Source organism: Serinus canaria, chromosome 5, assembly GCF_022539315.1.
Source record: "Serinus canaria isolate serCan28SL12 chromosome 5, serCan2020, whole genome shotgun sequence".
In the NCBI taxonomy this organism is placed as follows: domain Eukaryota; kingdom Metazoa; phylum Chordata; class Aves; order Passeriformes; family Fringillidae; genus Serinus; species Serinus canaria.
The window spans coordinates 30,072,321-30,097,312 of NC_066319.1; the positions used below are offsets into that span (position 1 = coordinate 30,072,321).

A 24,992-nucleotide genomic window follows, 5' to 3' on the forward strand; every position below is an offset into this window, starting at 1 on the left:
GAAGTCCAATTTCCCACTACAGTCTGTCACACAATATTCATGTTATCTGAAACTGAGATTTGGAAATGTACCCCCACACACAGTGCCAGTAAACAAGAAAAGCTTTTTAAGCTACATCTCTACTAAAGATCAAAACAATGACATTTCCATACCTCAGGTAAACCTCAACAGATTAAGTGTTTAACAGAACAAAAACCAATATCAAGCATACTCAATGAAGCAAATTATAGCACTTACAGCATTGCAGTATTTCAAAAATCTTATCTCCAATATGCTTTCATTTGTGTTCTGCTCACATGAATGCTCAGTCAGACATGAAGGAAATGATCCTCTTTATGTTTTTGGTGTAGTTTTGGGGATTTGTTTATTTGGGTATTTTTCCCTTTGAAGATATAAGTGAGTTTTCTGTGTATAATGCACCTTTAAACAGAAACCCAAGAATTAGCCTACAAGCTACCTGGTCACAAAAATAAGCATGACCAAAACACTGTTTGGAGGCCTGTTTGGAGGCCTGGGAGAAACTGCATCCTCCAAATAATTTTCAATTTCTTGATTGGATTTGAGTCAGTATACTACCTCCACCAGAATTATTCTTAACATGTCACACCTGCTGCTAGGAAGGAGCTTGCCACAAAAATATTTATTCCCTATAATTATATAGAATTCCAATACTTTCAGAGAGATGATTTTATTACATGTATAGAAAAGAATGCTTTGCAAAACTGGTATATCTATTTCCAAAGAAAGAGCCCTTTTTTACTCACAGCAGATCCCCACTAATTAAACCTTAAACACATAATGCTGCTTTATAGGTCAAATTTCTTTAGGATGTTTCTTTGTTTTTTAACAATGCAATTCTTGCTACACACATATTCACTGCACTCATTCATTAAATACAGAGTCCTAATTTAGTACATGAAGACAGAAGAGACCTAAAGATTTCTTACCTACATTTTGTTAATGTAAAAATAAGCAAGCTAGGTGAAGTCAGTCCTCTTTGTGCTTCATTTTCCAAATTTTTATTATTCCCACATGCCATTCAAGAAATAGTGATGTGTTAATGCACACTTGAATTAGCTATATTCAGATAATGGGAAGCTCATAGGAAAACAGCATAGAAAGAAGATAAAAACACTTTAGTCCACCAGAAAATGTTATGGCTCATGATTTGAAATACTTAGGTTTGTACTAGTTTTTCTTCTTGTATTAGTACTAATCTGTATAATGGTGGTACTCAGCTGCCCTGCTTCCTAAGCAAAATATAAGGCTCTATTAAAAGGTTTTCTGTGTTCAGTTTATAGTGAATGTAGCTGAGTGACAGAGATCTTGAGTTAAAATACAGTTAATCTGAACTAACAGGTTTATAAAAGCTTGTTCTCACCTTATTAAGGTCAATTCAATGAAAATTAATTGAACAGAGTGTCCTCAAACACCTTCAGGACTCTTATATTCTGGGAAAATACAGAGTTATCAAAGAGTAGGTCAGTATTTACAGAATACTGAAGAGTTTTCCTCGTAAGACTTGCCCCTTACAATCATTGTGCTCAAATGAACCACATTTTCTTGACAAAATGAAACCAGTATCAAAATAGGCACATTTAGCATAGAGATCAGATGCTGTGTTGCACAGAAAATTTGATAACAAATTTCCAAAACACAGGCTGCATTTTCTAACAGCCACTACAGTGTTAAACAATAAACAGTCTCTGAAGTTCTGCCTAATTAAGTGGGACATGAGTTTCCTTGAGGAAGTCTTTAGTGTTTCTTCTGCTATGTGAATCTGTTATATGGACAGATATAGAATAATATTAAAAGGAGAGATTATGCTGCTGAAGCTTTTTTCTGCCAAGTTTTTTTTTTTAACTATACAGATTAAATAATTACTTTTCCATTTGATCTCCAGAAAGAACATCATTACTTTGTAGACTTTCTTCACTCCAATCCAGTACTTTTGAGTACGAGATTACTTATAAGAAAGTGCTTCTGTCCTTTCTTAAAATAGATTCTGAGTGGGAGCACATGCCATCATGATGCTGTAACTCATCAGGAAATTATGATGCAGTACCATCTTATTCTAAAGGCATACACTAGCTAAGATATGGACAAGGTCATATCAGCACTTTTTATATTTTTCAGGACTATTTTATTTATCAGATTAAAAGAAGTCCAGCAAACAAGGAAAAACACAGTATGGTTTTTCAAGAAGAAACAAACATAAAACCACCACCAACAAAAAACCCCAACAAAACAAAACAAAAAATCCCAACCAAACAAGAACCAAAAAAAGCCCCAGCAAAACACAAAACCAAAAAACTTGACACCAATCACTTGGAGTAACTTAAATTTTGATTTTGCATAGAACCATTGCTACCAAAAAAAAAAATAGGATGGAAAATGATAATTGTGAAAATACTAAGTATACATAATTTTAAAATGCAGTGAACTACAATGGAATTATTTATCTAGGAAGGCAACAAACTAAGGAGAGGAGAACTGATTTCAAATGTTTTTTTCTTTCTTCTTTTATTTAATCATATGGCATATCAACAAGGTTGTGGGGAAGACTGGTGGGAAGAGCAACCCAGCATTTTTTTCCTACTTGCTACAATCTTAAAGTATACCCAAATCATTTTTGTTATGAGAAAACACTGAAGAAGACTGCATCAGAGAAGCCATGAAAGAAAAACCTTCTCAAGAAAAGCAAGCAGTTAGCTATTTTGATTTTCTTTAAAAAAAAAAAAAATTATTATTTAACTTAAACAACTGAAAGGAAATCTAATTGTCCAGCAGCTTTACTCCTTCAGGTGTATTAATAAAGCATCCTGGCTGGGTGGCCCCAGAACTTTCTAACAGTTAAGATATTTTTACTTAAATGGCCACCAAAACCAGTGTTCCTGCTATTATCATATTCAAATGGTACTTGATAAGCATGATGTTTTCTCATCATCTCACTGTCTGAACACTTGGCAGCATGCAATAAAATTATTTTTACATATAAGCAAAATTCAGGCCCTCAAGTCCTATACAAAGTGATCCAACAAACACCACAGGATTTCCCTAGAAATAGAGATGATAAATGCAGTCAATTTTTCTGGTGCAAACTTTAATAGAAGGCTGAAGCTGCACCAAGGCACGCTAGGAGGCTCATGTGCAAAGTAACACAGAGGTGAGACCTGAGGCAGCAAGCACACCCCCTTGGAAAGGCCCATGGTTAAAGGGGCTGTGTAACAGCACTGCAAGGTACACTAGGGTCTACGAATGGTTTGGGACCACCAGTGCAGAGCTTCTCCTGTAGATACATACCAGATTACAGAGACTACCACACAGGCAAGGAACTTGGCTTTAATTCCCTGTTAGCATATGAGGATTCAAACCCATGCATTTATTTCCCAGAAGAGCACTTTAATTAGGAAACTAAAAGGATGGATAGTAACAAGCTTCTTGTCTGCTAAAGCTAGGTAACTACCCAGCTAAGAATTAAAATGCTATGGCATCTGGACAATTAACAAGGATCACACTGTAGCCTAATAACCAGGGTGCTCAACTGGGAGAGAAGACCTAGATTCTAGTCCATGCTCCATGGACTACTTCTGTTTTCTTACTTGCCCTTTAACAGGAGAAGAAAACTCTATGATAGTTCAAAATGCAAATAGCTGAACCCTGTTCTCTCCCCTCCCACTGCATGGTCCAAACTACTAAAGTTTAAAATGCTGAAGCATCACCACATTGATGTATCTCTTTGGATCTAGCCTACAAAGTGTTACAGATACCTGGATTTGATTGACTATTTATCTCTCTCTTCAGAAATACAAGATTTCATAGAATTTGGGCATCCTTCCAGCCATGAAGCTTTTTTTAATTTCACAAGTGTGTAACTAGGGATATAGCTCCTAATAGCACTGCTCCACAGAGAGAATAAAGGCAATGCATTCTATTTTACAGAGTATTTAAAGCTGCTTCTACTTTTAATACAGCTCCATTCCCTGGAGCAACAAAAATATCCCCAAATTACTGGATCAACACAATATTCTCTGCTTAGGGAACACACAAACTCTAGTAAATCCACCTCACAAGTCTAAAACAATGACTTAACACCCTCCTCTGCCCCTGACATCCATTATCACACTATATGTTAACGCTAACCACCTTCTTGTGTCAACTGCAGCTTTTCTTCCCTTTTTTTTTTTTTGCCACTTGCATCTTTTGGATCATGTACTATTTTTTTGTTTGTCTTCATTCAAAAATTTCAGCCCACCCTTAAGACACACAAAAAAGACAATATTCACATAAGATTGATCAATATGTTAAATGAATTGTGAAATGTTTGTTCATTTTTTAACATACTTTCAAGTACCACAGTAAGTTAAAACTACTGGAGCTTCTTCGACTTCCCATGTCAAATTCTTATCCCTGGAGCAAGAACAGATGCAGCCAGAAATAAATGCTCAGATGCAAGAGGAAGGCAAAATGTATTATTCTATGTGTGTAATTTCCAGTAGACTACTAGTGCCACAGTAAATTAAGAGGTTTGCAAACCTTAATTACCAAAGGAATACATAATTATTACTTTTAGAATACTCTTTTTAAATATCATGTCTTCCCTTTAGTTTAATGATTGCATTTTAGGCCTTATCCAGAAAGGTAAGGCTTTGGTAACATTAATATGACAGACAGTGGGGGAAAATCCTAAGCTTATTGGCACTCTTAGAGCAAATATACAACGGAAACATACATTATGTAAATCAAATGTACAGATTATACTTTGTGAATTGGCTAATTTGAACAGAGTAGTGAGTTCATATGGGCATTCATTTAAAACTGAGCAGAATTTTAGCCATTCAGCTAACAAATGCTGTATAAAAATATTGAGTTAAAAAGACAAGGTACTAAAAAGAAAAGTCCAAGAACAAAGCTCTGTCCATGTAATGCTTTCAATACATCTGATCCTGGTTACCTGATGTGAAAAGGCTTAGTAAGAAACCATATTCGAGCACAGAAAAATCCTAAAAAACCACTCCCTTTCAAAATAAAGGTATTTAAATAAAAGTATTGTGTGTTCTAAGAGCATCTCTCAGCTGCTAAATTTTGTTTTATAAATTATATGCAGGCCCTTGATACAGAAACTGTTATATGCATATTTCATAAATGACATCTCATGTAATACTCAAATATATATACTCAGTAGTACTCCCCTAGGGACACAGTCAATTTAAGTATTACATGAGATGTCATTAACTCTTATATTACATGTCTTAACTCATATTACATTATACTCCTGAAATTCTTAAATAACCAATGGGTGGTTTTTACCTTGTAAGACATATTTTGGAAGTCAGGCTAGAATAGCTTGAGTTATGAGTGAGTCCAAGCTAATACAAGCATCCAAGTTTATTTCAGGACTTGCAGATCAGTTGAGTGCTGGCTCTTGTCCTCAGAGACATAAAAACTCTTTTTTTTACCATGCAGTCTATGTAGCATATAAGTTTCATTATTACCTCTTTACCTGAGCATTTGCAAAGTACTTACGTAAATAACAGAAATCTGTATAATGTATAAATAAAAAAGTAAGGTATTTTGGCAGAAAGAACTTCATGCACAGTGAATGATGTTATCAGTCACAACCTAGTATCTGAAATTGCATTTAATATAGAATAAATCACAGAACTGTATCAACCTACAGTACTGTATCAAGTACTGTGATCTTTAAGTATCTTTAAACCACATCCTTATTTAAATATTCTCATTTGGGCAACCAATGAAAGGATTTTCTTCAATTACCTTCACTTACAAAATTTTAAAAATACTAGTTTTTATCTTCAGATGTATCATCAATGCACAGTAATTGGCATTAGATAGTTCTGTAACAGCCCAGGGGAAGATTGTAAACATTTTATATTGACTTAATGGAACTTACAGTTCGAATATTTACTTTTTTGTCCTTATGAAGGAAACTCCTTGAAAGTATGGAAGCTGAATTTCCATTTCTGAATCCATTGAAGGGACAAGAAAAGGATATGAATCACCAAAGCTTTTTCAGCAACTACAAAAAGCTAACACATGAGAGAAGTAAAAATGCTACTCACCAATTGTAGAAAAGCCAACATTGTAAACAGACAAAAAATGTTCACAAAAGTCTTTCTTCATCCTACAGGATGTGTACCAGATGGCAAAGCCATACAGTGGGGCATTGCTTCCTTGCACTGATCTCTAAATTGCCTGTATTCCTGAACAAAGAGGGCAGACAGATTTGCAGAACAAGCTATAAAATTTCTTATTGGTGCTTTTTGTCTGGTAGAAGGCCATACACAAAGGAAAAATTAGACTTTTCTACCTGTCTGGCTAGCAGGTAGAAAAAAAAATGCAGCAGAACACAGAGAACAGCCTAACAAAAACTTTCTACCAGGCTTGGTAAATGGAAAGCAATGGATATTGTCTGGCTTAATCTCAGTAAGGCACACACCTTTCCCTCACTTATTAAACAGCCCTTATCTCAACTGGTGAGTTTCCACATCTTTGCTTTTCTAATTCTGTCCCTCCTCCTGCCTGGGGACAGTGAGTGAACCTCTGGGTGGGGCTCAGCTGCTGCACAGGGTCAATCCACCACAATATTCTTTAGTGATTTATTTCAATTACTTCCTTTGTACAGCATTAAAGCAGTACATTCTCCAGATATATCCTCCTGGACAACAGACTATTAGAAAGCTCACTGGCTGCAAAATGAAAGAAACACAGAGGAAAAAAAGCCTTGAAATAAACAACCATGGTCCAAAGTGGTAATATTTACAAGCAATTATAGACAGAAAACACATTCTTATCATAGATATTCTAAGACTGGAAAGATGGACTATGGGAAAAACCTTTCAGAGTTGCCTATGAAGTCGTTCAGGAATGTGAGGCAAAGTGGAAAAAATGTCTTGTCATCTGTCAGATTTAAGAAAAAAAAAAGTAAGAAAGAAATGAGAAAACAAAGGTAATTACAGCTGTTGACCTGATAATGAAATCCTGAGATTCCAGGAGACGTCAATTCAAAGCAGGTAAAAATAAAAAATTTCCAAGAAAAGAAGCACTTCACATTTAGTAGAAATTCTGTAAGAAAATCCCCAATCTAGTTGCATTCAAGAGGTTGACTTTTTCATCTAACATCAAAAATAATCTGAATGAGACATACTATGTATTTGATCAACAAACTCTGTATCAAGACACATACATCAAAAAAAAAAAAAAAAACCAAGAAAACAAAACTGCTGAGAAAGATTTCAGTATAACTTGTCATGTTACAGGCAGCAAAAGATTTTATAGTCAGTCCCAAAGGAAGTATGCTTTTGTCAATTCACAAAAGAATAAAACTTTCACTAGAACAGAAATATAAGTCTTTTCAATGCAAAAAAAGCAGAAAAGCACTAAAAAGCCTTTTCCAGTATTTAGCCAGCATACACACCAAATACAAAGATGAAAAGTCAGACATGGAAGAAAATGACATCCAAGGAATCTGTTGGCCTCACATCTTTATCTTCCATTGTTTTTAAAGAAGAGCTAAGGTTTTTAATGCTTTATTTTCTTGCAGTCATTAAGAAAGTAGCAGCATCTTGCTCCATGGTGAGGGGATTAAGGAGGAAAAGGAATGGCTGAAACTCTTGGGAGCACTTTCCCCACTCCACCTTTTTTCAAAACTTTTTTTTTTTTATCAGTTGTAATAGGAGCTGTAACTAAATTCTGAAACCTCAACAAATATCCAGTAATTCCATACAGGTTAATAAAGAAAAGCAATGAAAGTAAACAAATTCTGATGGTCTCCTGAAGGAAGATGAGACATTAGTAATGCAGGAGCAGATTCACAGATCAACCAGACATCACCAGAAGTAGCACAATTACTTCAAAACCAGGAGGCCAATCACTTCATACCCCAAAAAGAGAGAAATATCCTACAGACACACAAACAGCATGTGCTTCTGTGAGCATGATTAAGTGAATGACTAGTAATTGAGTTTTGGAGCAGTATATTCAGCCTCAGGTCACTGACTCCGAAACTGAAATCAGCAGCCAATGGGTGGTGCACAAGGCTACAAAGTGTAATTGTATCCACACAATATTTTCAAAGAATGTAACTTCTGACTTTGATAAAAGTTAGTCCAGTAAAAATACAAGTTTTGAAGGCCTGGCAACAGTATGCTCCCCACATACACGGGCCACTAATGTCTTGGCAAAAGATCAGTTTTTCCCATGCATTATTAGCAAAAGAAAAAAGAATCCCACTGGCTTTACACTGGCAGCAACTTGTTCCCTTCTCTACTGTGTGGGCACAAGCATTTACTCATAGTAAACTGAAAGAAATTCACTGAAAGCTGGCTTGGCAAAATACTATCATCTGGATCAGTTCACATTTTGTTCATCATACATAGGAATAATTTTGTTGGGATAAATGAGAGCTCTAGGTGGGATTAATTTCACTATTAGGACAATGGAGTAAAAAACTAATTCATAAAGAATTGCTAAAAGATTCAATACTTTTCAGATTTGAATAAGGCTCAGTGAGGGATTTAAAGGAAAGGCTATTGGGATTATGAAGATCTAGTATATTTAGTTTATTACTCTATTCATTTCATAAAACAAATTTCCTAATTTTGCTTGTTAGGCTTTTCTAGTGAACAGGATGCTAGCACCTGTTCATACCTACAGATGTATAATCCTTAAGCACAGAAATCTTTTCCCTGTTGAGCTTGTCTGCTGTCCATTAACAGCCTTCACACCTCATTCATATAACCCTGGTTTCTATATTATTTGCTAGAAGCTGTCCTTTATAATACTGTTTTGATTTTACATATTGTGGTTATCAATTCCTTCTATAGCTTCTTTTTCTCACACTTCCAGTAAAATTCCGCTTTTATTATTAATCCTAAGCTTTTTTCCTAGCCAAACTGTACTTTTATGTTATGATTGCTTTTACAGTGACTACAGCATTTCAGTATTTTCTGTTATTTCAAAAATCACACGTCCACTATAGATGTACCTTAATACTGAAGATGTTACTTACATTTGCAATCTACAAAACTCAGTTTAGCTAGCTACCTTTATCAGAAAACACCGCATTTCAATACCAAAATCATGGTCTGTACATAATTAGTAGCCATGGAGATCATGAAAACACACAATATTAGACAAATGCATGGACCAGCAAGCTTCTGAGTGGCAGTTAAAGCCTTAAATAAGAGTGCATGGTCCATTGACCACAATTATACAACTAAACTATCTATCTTCATCTTCACCCCTAAGCCTCCCCCATTTTAGGGCAATATTAAAAATCTCAAAGCCTGACTTACCCAAATAGTTGATACCTTTGACTGGCTGGTCCAGTTACCTCCATCTCTCACATGGATAACAGCCCACTCAAGAAAAAGGTAATGACTCTGTTCACATCAGCAAGAAGGTATGCAGGGCAGAAATGAAATTATATTATGATCTTGCATATAGATGTTTTAATAGTTGGTATACAGAGAGATGAACAACAGAAGAAAAATAAGTCAGTAGCACATCATCTGCCATTTAGTACATATCAGGCCAGCAGCCTCAAAGAGATAGGCTTACAAAAACTATACTGAGTGCAAGTAAGATGACAGATTGAATGGTGTCAAAGAAATCCCTCAAGCAAAAGGGAAATCAGAACTGGCAAAAGTGTGTCACTTTTATTTTTTTAAAAATTACAGATATACACTATAATAAATGTTTATGTGGGTATGTATATTAATTATGTGTATATAGTCTTCAAATTAGTTGTGTCAGGCATACTATAGTCAAGAAAGTAAGTTAGAAAAACTAATGTTAGACATTTTGACTATTAAAAAATTAATACATTCATAAAGCGACCTTCTGTGCCCATAAATGCAGAAGATAGTGTTCACCTTTTCCCAAATTTAACACTGCAGGAATCTAATGTTCAGCTTTTCTAGTTACCTACCATACAAGTTCTCAGATGTTCAGCTCTTTGCTAAGCATAAATGCCTAGCACAGCCTTCATATTCTCCTCTACTACATGAATCAAATATCTTTACATACAATATGGAAAAATATATCCTGACTTACCCTCTCCTCAAAAAAAATTCCTGTAATAGGCAAATCCTTCCATTCCTTCACTATGTTTTTTACTGCTTATTATTGAGGAGAGGCAGTGTCTTTGCTTGTCCATGAGCACAAGCTAGTAAATACCACCAAGAGGACACCTGGCCTGACAAAGCAATAGCTGCACGCAAGGAGGCAACACAGCCAAATAAAGGAGTGTCAAGACTGCCTTCACAATTTATGCAAGTGAACTACAGAAAATTAGCACATGATTACATCTCTCTGGGAAGTGTTGAGAAAACAGAAGTCCTATCTCCCACTTTTTCCTATCCTACCTGTACAATCCAGCTCCTCCCTCAAACTGGCACTCCTGAGGTCCCTTGCTGAGTTGATTCAGTCTGTTCTGGCAGCAGAAAACTAATTCCTCAAAAGAAGAGCAGTTTTTCCATTAGGTTAGCCAGTTAAGTTTGTTTTACACAGAGGAAAGAAAGGGCAGGATAGAAGTAAGACAGAACAGAATTGGAAAAAAAAATTACAATAGAGGTAAAAAATTGCCAGCCTTGTTCACCATTCACCTACAGGAGAAGTCTGCAGAGCTCAGTGCTTAACCAGATCACACAACTGATTCAGCTCAAAAGGATCTTTTTTTTTTTTTTGGCAGGGTAATTTTCAGCTGCTTCAGTTCCTTGTCAGCACAGCCACACAACAGGTTATGCCAGCACAGCATGGCATGGCAGTGGACAAGAGAAGAGATGATAGAATCATATTCAAGATTAAACCTGAGCAGAGTCCTGTTGGGTTCTAAAGCAGTGGCACTTATAGCAGACTGCATGGTAAACCAGAAGAAAATTCAGTAACTCACCTTGAGATGTAGTGAATGCAGGAAGATAAAATCCCTGAAAAGGTGCTGCATGTATTTTCCTAAAAGACAAGCCAGATACAAGGTACAAAGGAGGGCCTGCTCAAACTAGGATTAATTTAAACATGCTTTTTCTGTCATTTCCTCAGCTATAGCTCTTATAAAAATTTGTAATTCTGTGGCTAGTTTTGTACATTTGAAATACTTCTACATACTACTGAACTTTACTTTGTGCTATCTTAAGCATTATTTCAAGGCTAGTTAACAAAACACATTTCACTTTCACTAGAGTATCCAAATATTCAAAGGTTATGCCCTCACCCACATCACCTTCACAAAACCCACAAGAGCCAGTGTCTTCCTGGTCACCTTCCATTTCTAGGAAGGTCTCCTTGTTGCTACCCACTGGAAGACCCCTCTGGCATACACAAGAATTTTAAGAGGCACACAAAACCCTGTGGAGGCAAAAAATAAGAGTGTGTCTGTATCAGTTTTTTGTGCTTGGTCCAAAAATGTGGCTTTTAACCTGTCTCCCAAGAGTCCCCAGTCACCACACTTTGGTTCACACTGCAGCGAAAAATCCAAGTATGAATGTGGAATTCACTTTGGACAAAACTAAATGAAATCCACTCCACAAATGCACCTAATGCACTCCAACACTTACTGAGGTCACTCCATGGGTTTTGAGCTAGTGTGAGGCCAAACACACTCAACAGTCAGCAGGTGACACCCCCAGTACTAAGATCTGTTTCTCTAAAGCAGCAGCACTTGATATCAAAGACTTTACTTCCATTGAATGAAATCACAAAAGATAAATTAATCTACTAAATTACAGTCAAAAGACTTACATAGGTACAGCACAAAATATTTTTTTAATTGGGTACTTATTGTTGAAGAATTGAGAGAGTACCTAATTATCCAAATATAGGGAATTTCTGCATCTGAGGGGTTGTTTTCTTCAATGGCTGCTAGCTGGGATGTCAGCATCTAGGGGGTATTAGAGTTTAAATTTATACTTAGAAAGAATGAGAATATGTATTTTACTATCACCTCAAATGGCTCCAGGCTGATGTTTTCCCAACATCTAAAACACTGAAAAACCTCCTGAATGTGCCCTAATCATTAGCTGCTTTCTAGATGCTAATAAGATCTCAACCATTCATTTTAAAGTTGTTTTCCTCATCATACTTTTCATATGCACAGCTGAATTTCTGGAGGCTGAAGCAAAGGTAGAACATTTTTAGCAGGTGTTTGTTTGGTGCTGAAAAAGGTTCCTAGGACTCATCTGAATATGAAGACCTGCTAAAATTATTCTGGGGTATACTAAAAGCTGCTACTACTCTGGTAAGAAATACTGAAAATTATTACTATTTTACATCTAAAATCTCCCTTATGATTTGATGAGTCCTCACAGCAACTTACACATAACAATAATGGAATACAAGACATGCTATCAAGGAATTAAAAGATTTTTCTAATATTAAAGATAATCCATGATGTCCCAGTTTAATGCTATACAGAAATTTGCCTCAGATAGCTTTTCCAGAAAGATGTTCTGTTCGTCAAAGCACTCACAGAAAGTCTACTTGAACCCTTTTCTGACATAACAATGGTGAAATGACAACTAGTATTTTCTGTAATTCTCTTTGATCAACTGCCAAGCCAAAGAGAAAAGTCATGTACTGAAACCATTGTGCATAAACTAGAGCTATACCCTTTGGAATAAAGAAATAGGAACAGGCAGGTGAGCTTCCTTGAAGCTTAACAATCACAGGAAATTCTTCATCAGTTTCTTTTTTCATCGGTTCCTTTTAACATGAACTTTAGTGTTTCTATTTTGTTTTTTGTTGCCTGAGTCTCACCCAGATAAGAAGGTCCTGCACACTGGAGACGTTGATAACAGCTTTCTTACCATGCTGGGATTTAACTGCAAGACCTTAAGGCTTGACAGCTTACCTTCCTACTGTGGAACAGAGCACATTCCTAAAAAATAGATATCAGAATAACATTAGATTCTGAAACATCAGATTCTGGAACAAATATACCAAACTTGAACCACATACATCTTACTAATATGATCATTTTCAAATTTTTAAAACTCTGTGCTTTGCCTTCTTTCCAAAGTATTATGTCTTACAGCACTACTCTGTAGTCACATTTACTTGAAAAAGTTATGAGATTTCTCTCCAAACTCTCCTCAGTCTCCTGGTTTATTCTACATATCTTTTACTGGCTTCTTTTTTAATGCCATGATATATGTCCTCATGACCAGAAGGGTTTGGAATCTCCTGCAATCGAGGGTTAGGAGGGAAAGAAATTCCCCTACAGACTTTTCAGTCTGCCTGATTACAGCACTCATTAAAAAAGCCTACCATCAAGTACATTTTACAAAAACTAGAAGTACTCAGATTTAGATTCAGCTCAATTCTAGTTTTTAAGTATTAAATTTTGAAGTATTAAATCAGTGTACCAGCAATGATGAAGTTTTAATCAGAAAGAGTTACACACATAGGAAGACCTGTTGCAACTTTATCTCAGCATCCCTGGAGATTTGTGTGTATTATCTACAGAAACACTTTGTCCCTGCACTCTCTTTAAAGGTGCTTCACAACTTTTTTCCTCACTATGCTTAATTTACAGCTTATTTCTTCAAGGAAGTTGATTTTAAGAAGTCTTGATTTGCTGCAGGCTTATTTAATGTCTCACCTTGAGTATTCACACAACTAACACAAGAAATTAGGCTAGAAAAAGAGGAAAGGAGAAGTACATTTTCCCTTTAATCTTACGTTTTTTTTTTTTTTCTGGAAACAAGCCTTTTTCTCACCAGATTTGTACTTACTTTAGGCATCTTGCTGCTTTCTCCCAATTTTTTTCTGAGGTGAAGTTTCTGACGGGGAATCCATAGTAAGCCTTGGGTTCCTCACCATCTACACTGCCATGCCACTACTCTACATCATATGAAAGAGTCATGTCAGTAGGAAACTATGTCATATCTGTTTCAATACATGGAAATCCTCATCTTCCAGAAACTTATTGCCACTCACACTTTCCCAGGACAGGATTTGCAAGTACCTAGTAGAAGGATCCATACCTGCCCAACAACATATCTTTGACACTCTGATTTGTCTTCCTGATCCCATGAGAACTGTTTTAAGAAGGGGTAAGAAATTGCAGTGTAGAAGTGTGTTGGTTTGCAGAACTCCTAACTAGTACCAAATTCAATGTTTCTTCAAGAATTACTGAATTAAGACTTTACAGACTTCACCTCAGGTCTTCCTATGAATTCCTTCCTAAGTGGCCCATCTCACAGCCAAAAATAGCTTGATAAGAATAAAGGGAATTTCCTCTTTTTTTTAAGGACAAGCATCATTTGTAGAGGTTCTAGAAGCCTTTCCATTCTGAGTCAGATCTGCAAGACACTTCACTGCAATTCATTTTAATTCCCAAAGAATGTGTATTATTTTCATCCATACAACTTCCCAAAAAATGATTCTGAATAAACAACTTACTTCCTAGATTTCAGTATGCATTTAAATCCCCTTCAGCACACATCTAAAAAAAAAAAAAAAAAAAAACCAAAAAACAAAAGCACCAATAATCCCACCTCCCAAACAATCCAAACTATAACACCTGGAAAAAAAAAAAACAAAAAACACAAACCCAAACAAAGCCACACCATATAATTTAACATATACTTTAATTTCTATTTCCCACTTTTGATCTCAAAAGTCACATACAATAGCCAGAAAAACCAACAAAATCCATGCATGAAAGATTTTTTTAAAGGAAGAATATTCCACATAAATTCCCTACAATATACAGGATAATGAAGAAAACTAACAATTTCATAACCACATAGTAAGTACTAAAATCACACAAAAATTTTATAGTTCAAAGCCCAAGTGTATTCTGCTTCTTCATGTTCCTCACTTTACTACATAGTAAGTGATATCATTGAATTAGAAAAGGAAAAAGTAAAAATATGTATTTCTATAGTTGCAGTTGGAAGTGCATATGCAATTCTTAATATATTTATTTTATAGGTCTACTTATACAATCTGTATGCTGAATACATAATGAAATGCCATAATACATCTGTAATTATTAAAATTACTGTTCCATGTAACATATAGAAAGCTAAATTAATGTTGAGTCAGTTCTTGAAGGTCATGGTATATATCAAAAAACATTTTACTGCTCAAAAATAGGTTTTGTTAAACACAGCTATTCCCTAACCATTGAAGTAAGACAGTGGAACTCTTGCTGCTTATTTCATAGTACAGGGAACAGACAATGCATTTTATTCCTTACATCATTCACCCACATTGTAACAGCAGGATAGAGCCCTGTTTTGCAGGATTTTGCAAAATGTACACAGAAGATTATTCTTAAGGGTTTATGCTAATTTTTTTCCACTTGACAAGTTAGGCATAAAATAGGACTCAGTAAATTAGTTTGAAAACAAAACAAGTAAACAAAACATCACATACAAGTCTCTTTCTTGCAAAATGAAATTTTCTAGGATAACTGCCTAATTAGGTCTATTTTCCCAAGCACTTTTTATGCAATTACTGTTCTTTTTAAATTTTAACTTATTTTTTCAATTGTTTTGTGAGAAAATAAAATAAAACAGCCAAAAGGCTATGCTTTTTTTTTTTAATTAAAAACATCCCACAGGAAAAAGGCTTCTACCTGCTCTTTTCCCTAATGGTTACTACCCTCCAGTTCTCCAAGGACACTTTTTTCAGGCATTCTGTCAACTTTCAAGAAGAATTCTGTCATACACAACACTACAAATATAAGACCATTTCTGTGTAAGAAGTGGAGAGTTGCATAGTGCATCTACATATATAAACAGAATTGAAATTATTTCTTTTCCTTAATTCACACTTCAAGACATTATAAATATCTAACAAGAATTAAAATTTGTTCTCATTTTTAGTTATCATGTCCTCTTGTTGCATAACAACCTCACAAATCGCAGACAACAGAATCTACACTTGCTTACCTACAAAAAAAAAGTCCAGACAGCTATGGCTAAATAAACATTAAAGGTGGAATTCTGTGTGTCAGAATTTGGTATGCTAGACTCTCCAAAACACAGCCTGATGATCATATATTCTGTTACTGTCCAATTAACAAAGCCAGCAGACCAACTAAAGGTTATCCCAGAAGTAAGCTGGTCCTCATGAAATTCACAATCGGTAATTTTTAAGGTAAATAACATGGCAAGTTTTCCTGCAGTACTGGAAAAGGAGAAAAATATAAACGTAGAAAAGCAAATGAAAACATGCTGTAATGGGTATGCTCTGTGCTGCTAAATATGAACCACAGACATGGAGCGTGGGTGAAGATGGAAGTCTTTCAACTGTATTTGGATAAGTAAACTCCAAATCAAGAAAGACTGAGTACACAAGACTTCTTACCCTGATCTATAAAAACACATAAATCTCCAAATTAATGGCCATTTCTCAAGCAAGTAGGTATTATTTCCCAACTATACATGTATGACTAAATCCCTCTCTTTAAATGCTTTCAGTTTCAGTGTTGCAACTTCTTCCCATGCAAAAGAAACAGTACTATAGCAAGCCAGTTAAATTTTAAGTACAAGAGTCCACAGTATCAGGGAGATTTCAGCCACCTACTTTTATTCCTTGCCGTACACTAAAAAATGGGGGGGTGGGGGGGGAAGCAAGGACTTTCTTCCTCTAAGTTTAAAAAGTAAAACACAGACTACAAAAAGGAAATGAGGTGATTTTACTGATCATGCTCAAGGGATTAAGCTCATCATCCTAGCCATATAAAAAGTCAAAAAGAAAGATGTACAGCTACAAATGGCAAACAGGGAGGAAATCTAGTTTCTATGGATAAACTCAACATTATGACAGTCTTACAGGTGAGAAAGATGAAAATGAATGTTACTCTGAATCCAGAATGTTTTAATGGAAGCACAGCATTTCTCTAACAAAGCTTGCCAGGAGAAGGTACTGCCTTTAATCTATGTTTTGAAGAATGGAAGCACAGCATTTCTCTAACAAAGCTTGCCAGGAGAAGGTACTGCCTTTAATCTATGTTTTGAAGATAAGTGCCCAGTGAGGTGTAATTCTGGACAGAAGTCAGATCCCAAGCAAAAAACTAAGCAACATCAATTTAGACAATTAGGGCAATTTGACAATAACTCCTAGGAAGCCTAGTGTCAGTCCTCCCCCTCCCACACACACCTCTATAAGAAAGTTTCCCACTAATCCCAAAGCATGAACAGAACCACCACAGCTAAGAGATCTTGCAACTTCCATGTTATTAATGAACAGTTAGAGCAAAGTCATGAGAAGGTACTTCAAAAAATAGGAAAGAGGCATAGGACTTTTTAGTTGGGAAACCGACAGCCTATACATTTCTAAACAGTCTGACCAACATATAGTGACACTCTAAGTATTTTGTTTGCCACATTCCTCAAAGATAATTTTTACAAAACGTTCATATCACCGAACTTCAGATCTGCCCAGGCAACTCCTTTGGTTGCAGTTCTCATGTAGATAAGGGCCTCACCATCTCAGAAGAGAGCTTGCTTCAAAGTGATACATTCAGACACAATGTCCACACTCAACTGTAATTTCAACCAAGTAAGGAGTCTCAGCCACAAAGACACTAATCCTCCATACTACAGGGTTACCTGGACATCAAGGTCTGAGTAACACATTCAGAAACATTTCATGTAGGTTATGGCCACAGCTATGGTTGAAAATGTTTTAATCTTTACACAGAGGAAGAAAGGAAGAACAATGTATCTGAAGTAAAATTTGCCTACACCCCTTACTCCCTTTATGAAAGGGAAAAGCTGTACCACATTGAAAGCAATACTGAACACAGTAAAACTGTCCTGAAAAAAAGTTAGTCTGAAAGCTTTTTCCTAAACAAGGAAGAAACAATGCAAAATGAGGAGTAAAGACAGAAAATGGTGTTTATGTCTGGCGAGGACTTTCTCACAGACCTGCCTCAAAAGCAGACAACCTGAATGAAGAGTTATTAGTCAACCCAAAATCTGACATATTTTTATCAATAATATTCTGAAAAAAACAAACGTGTAACAAAACCTCAAGTTTTGGCTGGCTACATTAAATGCTTACTGGAGAGAAAACAAGAAGAGAAGCAAATAAGAAGAAAATAGGGATGGAGAGGAAAAAAGCACAAAATGGGAGCAAGCAGAGAGAACCAGAGTATGGTTTTTTCCATTGGGCTAGTGGAGATGGCAACATCATTCAGAACTCTCTGGACGGTTCCAGTCAAGGGTCTGCTTTAGACACTGACAAAACAAGAAAGGTCACAGATTATATAACTGTTACCAATGCCACCACCAGTGAAGGATGACCTAATATTGATTCAACTCTGGCCAGAGCACACAATTTCTCCTCTTTTCTAGCCAACTTCAACATTACAAAATTCTGTACTTAGTACACCAGGTCCAGCAACCTGACACCACTGGTAACTGATTAACAACTGTTCTGTTAGAGATATCCCAAACATGAAAGGCTTGCAAGGGGCAACCAGAGTAATTCTGTACCTGTACTTTACTAAGGAAGCACTGATGCACAACAGTACACACAAAGCATGCATAGAATCCAGCCTTTAACTGTAAATGTGGAGATCTCTCTCCTTTTTCATTTATATACCCCACATTTCTTCTTTCTCTATAACTGTTTTCTTTTTAAAAGAAGATAATATCCAGAACACTTAAAACACAAAGTTTGGATGGACATTGTTAGTCCAACTCTGTTATTCCATCACAAAAATCTCCTCATTATCATCAATCTGACAGCATCACAGCCCTTTTAAAATGCATTTTACCATAAAAGTAAACTCACAACAACATAATACTGAAGCTCTATTAGTAGCTCATGTGCTTGCACTGCATATCTAAGGTAGCAGAGGGAAAACCTAGGTTTGGAACCTAAGTGAGCATTATCTTTAATCTGAACACTTCATTAAACCCTGGTGCTGAATATGACACTTTCACAGTTCCACTCTTCACAAATTAGAAAACTTATTGAAATGATAACACACAAAGATTAAAATTCATATTTCTATCCACAAACCAGTGAGGCTTCCTGTGTGCATAAGACATAACCTTGTATTTTGCAAGTTTTGCAATTTTGTAATCAGTCAGTTGTATATTTCCTCCTGTTTCAGTAAAGAAGCCTAACTCTACAACTTTCTATACAGAGACTCAAAAATAAGCCTGAATGTCATCTTCAAGTCCATAGATGCTGTATACACGAAAGTATTTTTCCTGATTTCAGGAAGACAGTTCTTTCATGTTGAGAAAATGTCCTAATTATGGACTTTGTTCTTATCATTGACTTTTAACTAAAGGCCCTGGACAGTTTGGGAATAGGAGAAGTTAACAAGTAATTTTTGTGTAAAAAGCCCAAGGTGCTACATTCTGCAAAAATTTGCATTTGAATAAAGTAAAGTTACTTTAGTAAACTGTATCTGTGTATAAATCCACTGTACCTGTCCAAATTTGCCACAAGTGAAAAAGTACACATTTGTTTCTAGATGGAAACTAGCAATACATACACAAACACAGAGGTCTACCAAGCAAAACTAAATACAATAACTTACTCAAAACAAAACAATGTAATGAAACTAAGCTTTATGACAAACATTACTCACTCTCAATATTCTCTGGAGCCATGTGCATCAGTCTCTACAACAGATAAGAATAACAATGTGCCCAAATAATTTTTATATGCCTTCATTTAAAAATAAACACACCACTTTACTCCAAATTAATTCAACAGTTACTCCTTCCTAAGTAAATTTAAATTCCATCTGAGTATGACCCTAAGGTGCAGTACTGATTATTTTCTAAATAATCAGTAGAAATAATGAGTATACCAAGTCTAACAGGAGCAGAAATCTGTATGCCTGATATGTGCTGATAAGACCACAAGTATATACAGCTAAGAAAACAAACATATGCCTATGATCTTAATTAGAAAAGATAAAGGAGTCATGTTATGTTAATGATCTAATTTCTGATCACTAGGCTATTCTAAATGTTAAAAAAATAGTCCACATACCTAACTTTTTCATTTCTACACTTATTCCTCCATACAGCAGCATGTATTATTAGTTCATTTCTATGAGAAAAATTCAGAAGAGTACATTTTTTAATTTGCTGTCTTTTCATAGCTGAAACAGCAGAAACAGCTAGGGGGTCCAAGTCCCCCAAAGTACAAATATTCTCTTTCCAGGTTAAAGGAGATGCCAGAGCAGAAAATAACATTTTATTTCAGGTTTATAAACACGCACAAAGAAGGGGCTAGGAAAATTGTAAGACACCGAGGTGTCCCCTTTCAAAATGGGAAAATAACTATTTGCAAAAATTGTTAGCCTGGAATTCAAAACAACCACATTCAGGCAAAAAAAACTAAAACTGTTCTGTTTGGTTATGTCTCTTGGCTTTCCTCTAAAAAAAACCCCTAAAATTAGGCCAGAAAATCTTCTCAACGAAATTACAAATTATGATACGAAGTTAAAAGAGTTTAACAATGATTGAACAGGATTTACAGTACAAAATAAGTGTATTCTGAAGGACTATCTGAATCTATTGAGAGACTAAATCGTTATTTAAATTGTTATAACACCAATATGTGCCTGGTACTGCATTCTGGGAACACTTACATGTGAAAATTATTACAACTCTGATCAAAAAAAAAAAAAAAAAAACAAGTTACATACCATGAAGTTGCACAAAATATGCAAAGAAAAATATGCATTCTGTTGGCACTCTCTTCCCACTTTAACTTTTACAATAATAGGTAGTGGCACACATGTCCTATCCTTTAGAAACAAAGGGAACAAACCCCCCCATGTGACTTTTGCATCTGGTCCAAAACCACTACCCACATTAAGGATGTGACTGCCTGGGATTTAAAAGCACGCTAAGGATTTCCACTTGTATCTACCGTGCTTTTCTAGCGGTTTATCGTCACGATCACCTTGAGGCCAAGCGCTTCCCAGTAAGGGAAGGAGGGGAAGAGCTCCAGCCTTCGCGACATCCCTTGCTCCCGGCAGCGGGATCAGCACCGGGCAGAGGAACAGCGCCGGGGGCTCCCGCGGGCTCGGAACGCGCCGTTCGGGCTCAACACCGCTAGCGGTAATAAATAACTTCAGGGTTAACTCCAGGCCTCCTCTCCCACCAATGTCCCCTCTTTCACTCCAAGCATCCTCCTACTCCTAAGCGAGCTCACAACGCTGCCTTCCACGAACAATCATGTCTTCCCAGGCTCCCGGTGAAACCTACTGAGCCTAAAAATTCCGCCGGTATCTCTCGCCCCTTCCTCGCAGAGAAGCGGTGCTGACGCCCGTGTACACCGGAACCCCTCGGGGCTCCGCTCCTGGGCGCGCCACGCGTTCCCCGCCGCGCCGAGCTCCGCGGGGCACCGGCATACCCGCCGAGACCCCGGCAAAGGAGCCCCCAGCCCGTCACACCCGTGCCGGCTCCGGGAGCCCTTCTGTGCAGCCACCGCAGGTCATGTGCCACGGGTTTATTAAAGGATCATCCGTGCGCTATGAGCGGCAGCATCATAAATGCCGTCCTACCCCTCCCAACAGAGAGCACACAGGCACAGGCATCCCCACCCACCCCCTCCCAATCCCCAAAGTAAAGGCCAGGGAGGGGGAGGGGAAGGAGCCACCCCAAAGGAGCTGCCGTGCGGAGCGTGCCGAGCTCGGGCATTCCCGCGGCCGGGAGCTGAGGCCGCCTCCCGCCCGGGGAACGCAGGCCCGGCACCTGCCGGCCCTCAGCCTGCGCCGGCCGCAGACTCCCTTCTCCAGCGCCTTCGCACTGGCGGCTCCGCCGCGCTCGGAGGAAGCCCGGCCGCGTCCCGGCCCCCCATCCCCTCCGGCATTCGCCCACCCGCGCACTCCGTCCCCTTCGCGCGGGTATCCCCGGGTTTAGCTCCCGTGGCTGCGGCGCCCGCCCGCCTGCGGCAGCGCTGCCCAGCGCCGGCCGGCCCCGCTCACGCTGTCCGCCGGCGGCCGGAGCGCCGCCCCCACGCCCCGACCCTGGCTCCGGGCTTCGGGTACCGCTCGCACGGCAGAGGGGCGCTCCCTGCGCAGCGGCGGCGGCGACGCCACGGCAGAGACAGACGGCCGGCGGGGCACCCCGCGGGGCGGCTTGAGGCGCGCACCGACCCGCGGCCGCTCTCCGCGCGTCCCCAGCGCCGTGCCCGGTGCGGCCCGGTACCTGTGAGGACGCCGACGCGGATCTGGTGGTCGTGGTTCGTCAGGATCATCCCCTCCGACGCCATGTTCGCGGCGCAGCACCGCACTGCCGGGGGGGGGGGGGCGGCGCGGGAGCGGCGCGGACGCAGAGGGGGCGGGGCCGGGGTAGCGGGGCGGGGCTGGGGGCGGGGCCAGAGCTACGACGGCGCCGGCGGGGTGCGAGACTAGCGCGGCGCGTGCGGCGCAGGCAGCACCAATCCAGCACCGAGAATGTAGCCCGGCCCTCGGGATCCCTGATTCCGCGGGGCTGGCAGTTTCATTCCTGAGACTTCGGAAAAGGGGGAAAGACACATAGGAGGGATGGTAATGATCCCTGCTCTCGGTTAGCATGAAATTACAGAACCACAGATTCAGTTAGGCTGGAAAAGACCTCTGTGATCGTCAGCTATGACCGGCGTTGTCGAGTAGAGCACGGCACTGATACCACATCCAGGCTTCGCTCAAACACCTCCGGGGACGGTGGCTGCACCACCTCCCTGGGCAGCCCATTGCGATGTCTAATCTCCTTTTCTGTGAAAAATCTCTTCCTGACATCCAACCTGAGCCTTCCCTGGCGCAGCTGAAGGCTGTGTTGTCTTGTGCTATCACCGGTTGCCCGGGAGAAGAGGCCGACCCGCACCTGGCTGCCGCCTCCTTTCAGGCGGTTGTGGGGAGCGAGATCACCCCTGATCACCTCCTGTTCTCCAGGCTAGACATACAGACCTACAATTTTTTTTCCCAACAATTTCCTCAGCAGGGCTCAGCAGGGTGTTTTTTCTGCCTTTCCAGGCCTCTTCTCTCACCTGTGAGTTCTTCCCATTTACTCTGAGACTAAAGCTGTTGTTACACAGACAAAGCAACAGTTGTTTTGACAAAGCAACTTTACTGTCATCTTTTTTGTCTTATGTTACATTGGATACTCTCAGGAAGCAAACATTTAAACTCATTTTTAATAAATATGTGGGCAAACGTCTTCCACATTTATTAGCACCATCATCAACTACAAATGATAACCATTGTCAAAATTCAAGTCCCCCGACTTCAGCAGATCTTGATATTTTTGGGTATTCCTCTTGCATTTTCAGTGCTATCTTACTAATAGCAGACTCTGTATTAGTCTCCTTTTGACTGCCTACTAACAAGCAATTATTGAAAGCATTTGTAATTTGCATGTACATAAATGAACCACTTCAGTTTTCTCCTTAGCATATCACTCTCTTAGATGAACGGCTAGCACCAAAAAAAAAAAAAAAAAAGAAAGGGCTGAAGAAATATCCTCTCTATGGGGAAGTCGCACTAGTAGCACTTTGGTGGGGTGTGCAGCAGCACACGATATCAGTATTTCTGTATTGGCACAGCAGTTGCAGTGTGTGCAGCCATAGAGACTGAGAATCCAGGCTCCAGGGATCTCTGGTTATGCAATGGTATAATACAACATATGTGGGTGGGTGTAAGCCTGAACCCAAAACAGCATGGTTACTGAAGATATACTGCATCTCTGGTGCTCATACTGCTGTTCCCTCACGGGTTCAGACACTATTTGTTGAATATTCTTCTGTAGACAAGGGAGAAAGATTTTTTTTTTTTTTGCAAACGTATCTGAAATTATCTAAAGTGCGAGCAAATAGCTTGACATTTTGTAGTTCCTGCAGAGGATTCTCACACCCTAAAAACAGTATTGTTTATTCAGAGCATCTCAGTCTCCCTGTGTAGCCTGTTGATTTGTTGCTCTTGTGGATGGTAAGAAGGAGGAGTAAAATTCAGATTTCACTGGCAGCATTAGTGTATTATTTCTGGACTTATAAGTGCCTACTAGAGGGATTTGTATGAGAATTGTTTTGCACAGAAATGTAGTGGATGATTGTATTAAAGCGACAAAATAAGTTTACAAATTTTTAAAAAACTGAGTAAAGGAGAAGATGAATTTGATAATAGGGGTCTTGTTACTGGGATGTGAAAAGCCTTGTAAACTAGGTGGTAGATCCATAATAGTTCAAGAGAAGGTTGTGAATGGGATGATGTCCTGCAGTCAAATGTGTGACACAGTAAGAAAACAAGTGTGTGGGATGGAGAAGCCTTTTACTGCAGGGATATATTCTAGGTAATGTGCTAGCAATCCACACTGGAGTTCACATTGCCTCTCCAGAGAAAAACAAGTTTTCCTCCTCTAAGTCAATATAAAGCTGATAGTCACATTTTGCCCTGGTCATGTCAGAGTTGAAGTATAACTCAATTCAGTAGCCTCTCAGCAATGTTTTTACATTATTTAGTCTGCCAGCTGGTAATTATCAGTACCTCTGCATTAATTGAAGCTCTGCCTTTTCATCAAGCTGGCTCTGCCAGCCATGCTTGTTCCACGTGGTCTACTGGGAAACAGAGTGGCTTTCTCAGTTTATCATGGGCACCACCGAATTACATCTTTTACTCATCTGGGGAAAACAGTTTCAGCAGACAGGAAGCTCCTGTACTAACTTCTGTAGTTACCTGTAGAAATCTTAATTAAAAAAAAAAAGGACCCTTCAGTATGATTGCAGGAAGACTGCAGTTTTTTCTCTTCATTACAGTGTGGGAAAGGATGATTTAAACTCTCATTAAAAGCTATCAGACACTTCATATTTAGAAAAAGTATTCAGTATAATTTCCATTGTTTTGTTGTCATGAAGGTCTGATTCTTTTTTCAGTGACTCCTTAACTATAATTTCTTTATTCTGTTTTGGTTACAACTAGTTGAATGTTTGGATCAGCAATGGGACATGGCTCTTCTTGCTGCAGATCCTGCTGAAGATATTACATAGCTGGTATAATAAAT

The 24,992-nt window shown here is 38.5% G+C and overlaps 1 protein-coding gene and 1 long non-coding RNA gene across 21 annotated transcripts in view; both read right to left on the reverse strand.

Annotated features, from left to right (window-relative positions):
• GPHN (gephyrin) overlaps positions 1–22,275 on the reverse strand; it is a 271,212-nt gene extending 248,937 nt beyond the window's left edge. For 7 of the 20 annotated variants that reach the window (XM_050975933.1, XM_050975932.1, XM_050975921.1 and 4 more), the window contains exon 1: positions 22,167–22,275. In XM_050975933.1, the coding sequence (XP_050831890.1) occupies positions 22,167–22,230 (64 nt within the window). In that variant the 5' untranslated portion in view covers positions 22,231–22,275. Of the gene's footprint in view, positions 1–237; positions 421–1,381; positions 1,452–5,914; positions 6,039–9,317; positions 9,405–10,388; positions 10,478–10,915; positions 10,975–12,868; positions 12,896–13,751; positions 13,861–14,421; positions 14,465–21,221; positions 21,298–22,166 lie in introns of those variants that run through there. The other 13 variants (XM_050975936.1, XM_050975930.1, XM_050975924.1 and 10 more) reach the window with 12 other exon arrangements.
• Positions 14,591–20,910, reverse strand: LOC127059738 (uncharacterized). The gene is made up of 2 exons (XR_007777848.1): positions 19,586–20,910; positions 14,591–18,215 (listed from the first exon to the last, which is right to left on the reverse strand). It is a non-coding gene; the product is annotated as an uncharacterized LOC127059738 (long non-coding RNA).
• Positions 22,276–24,992: the final 2,717 nt, after the last annotated feature.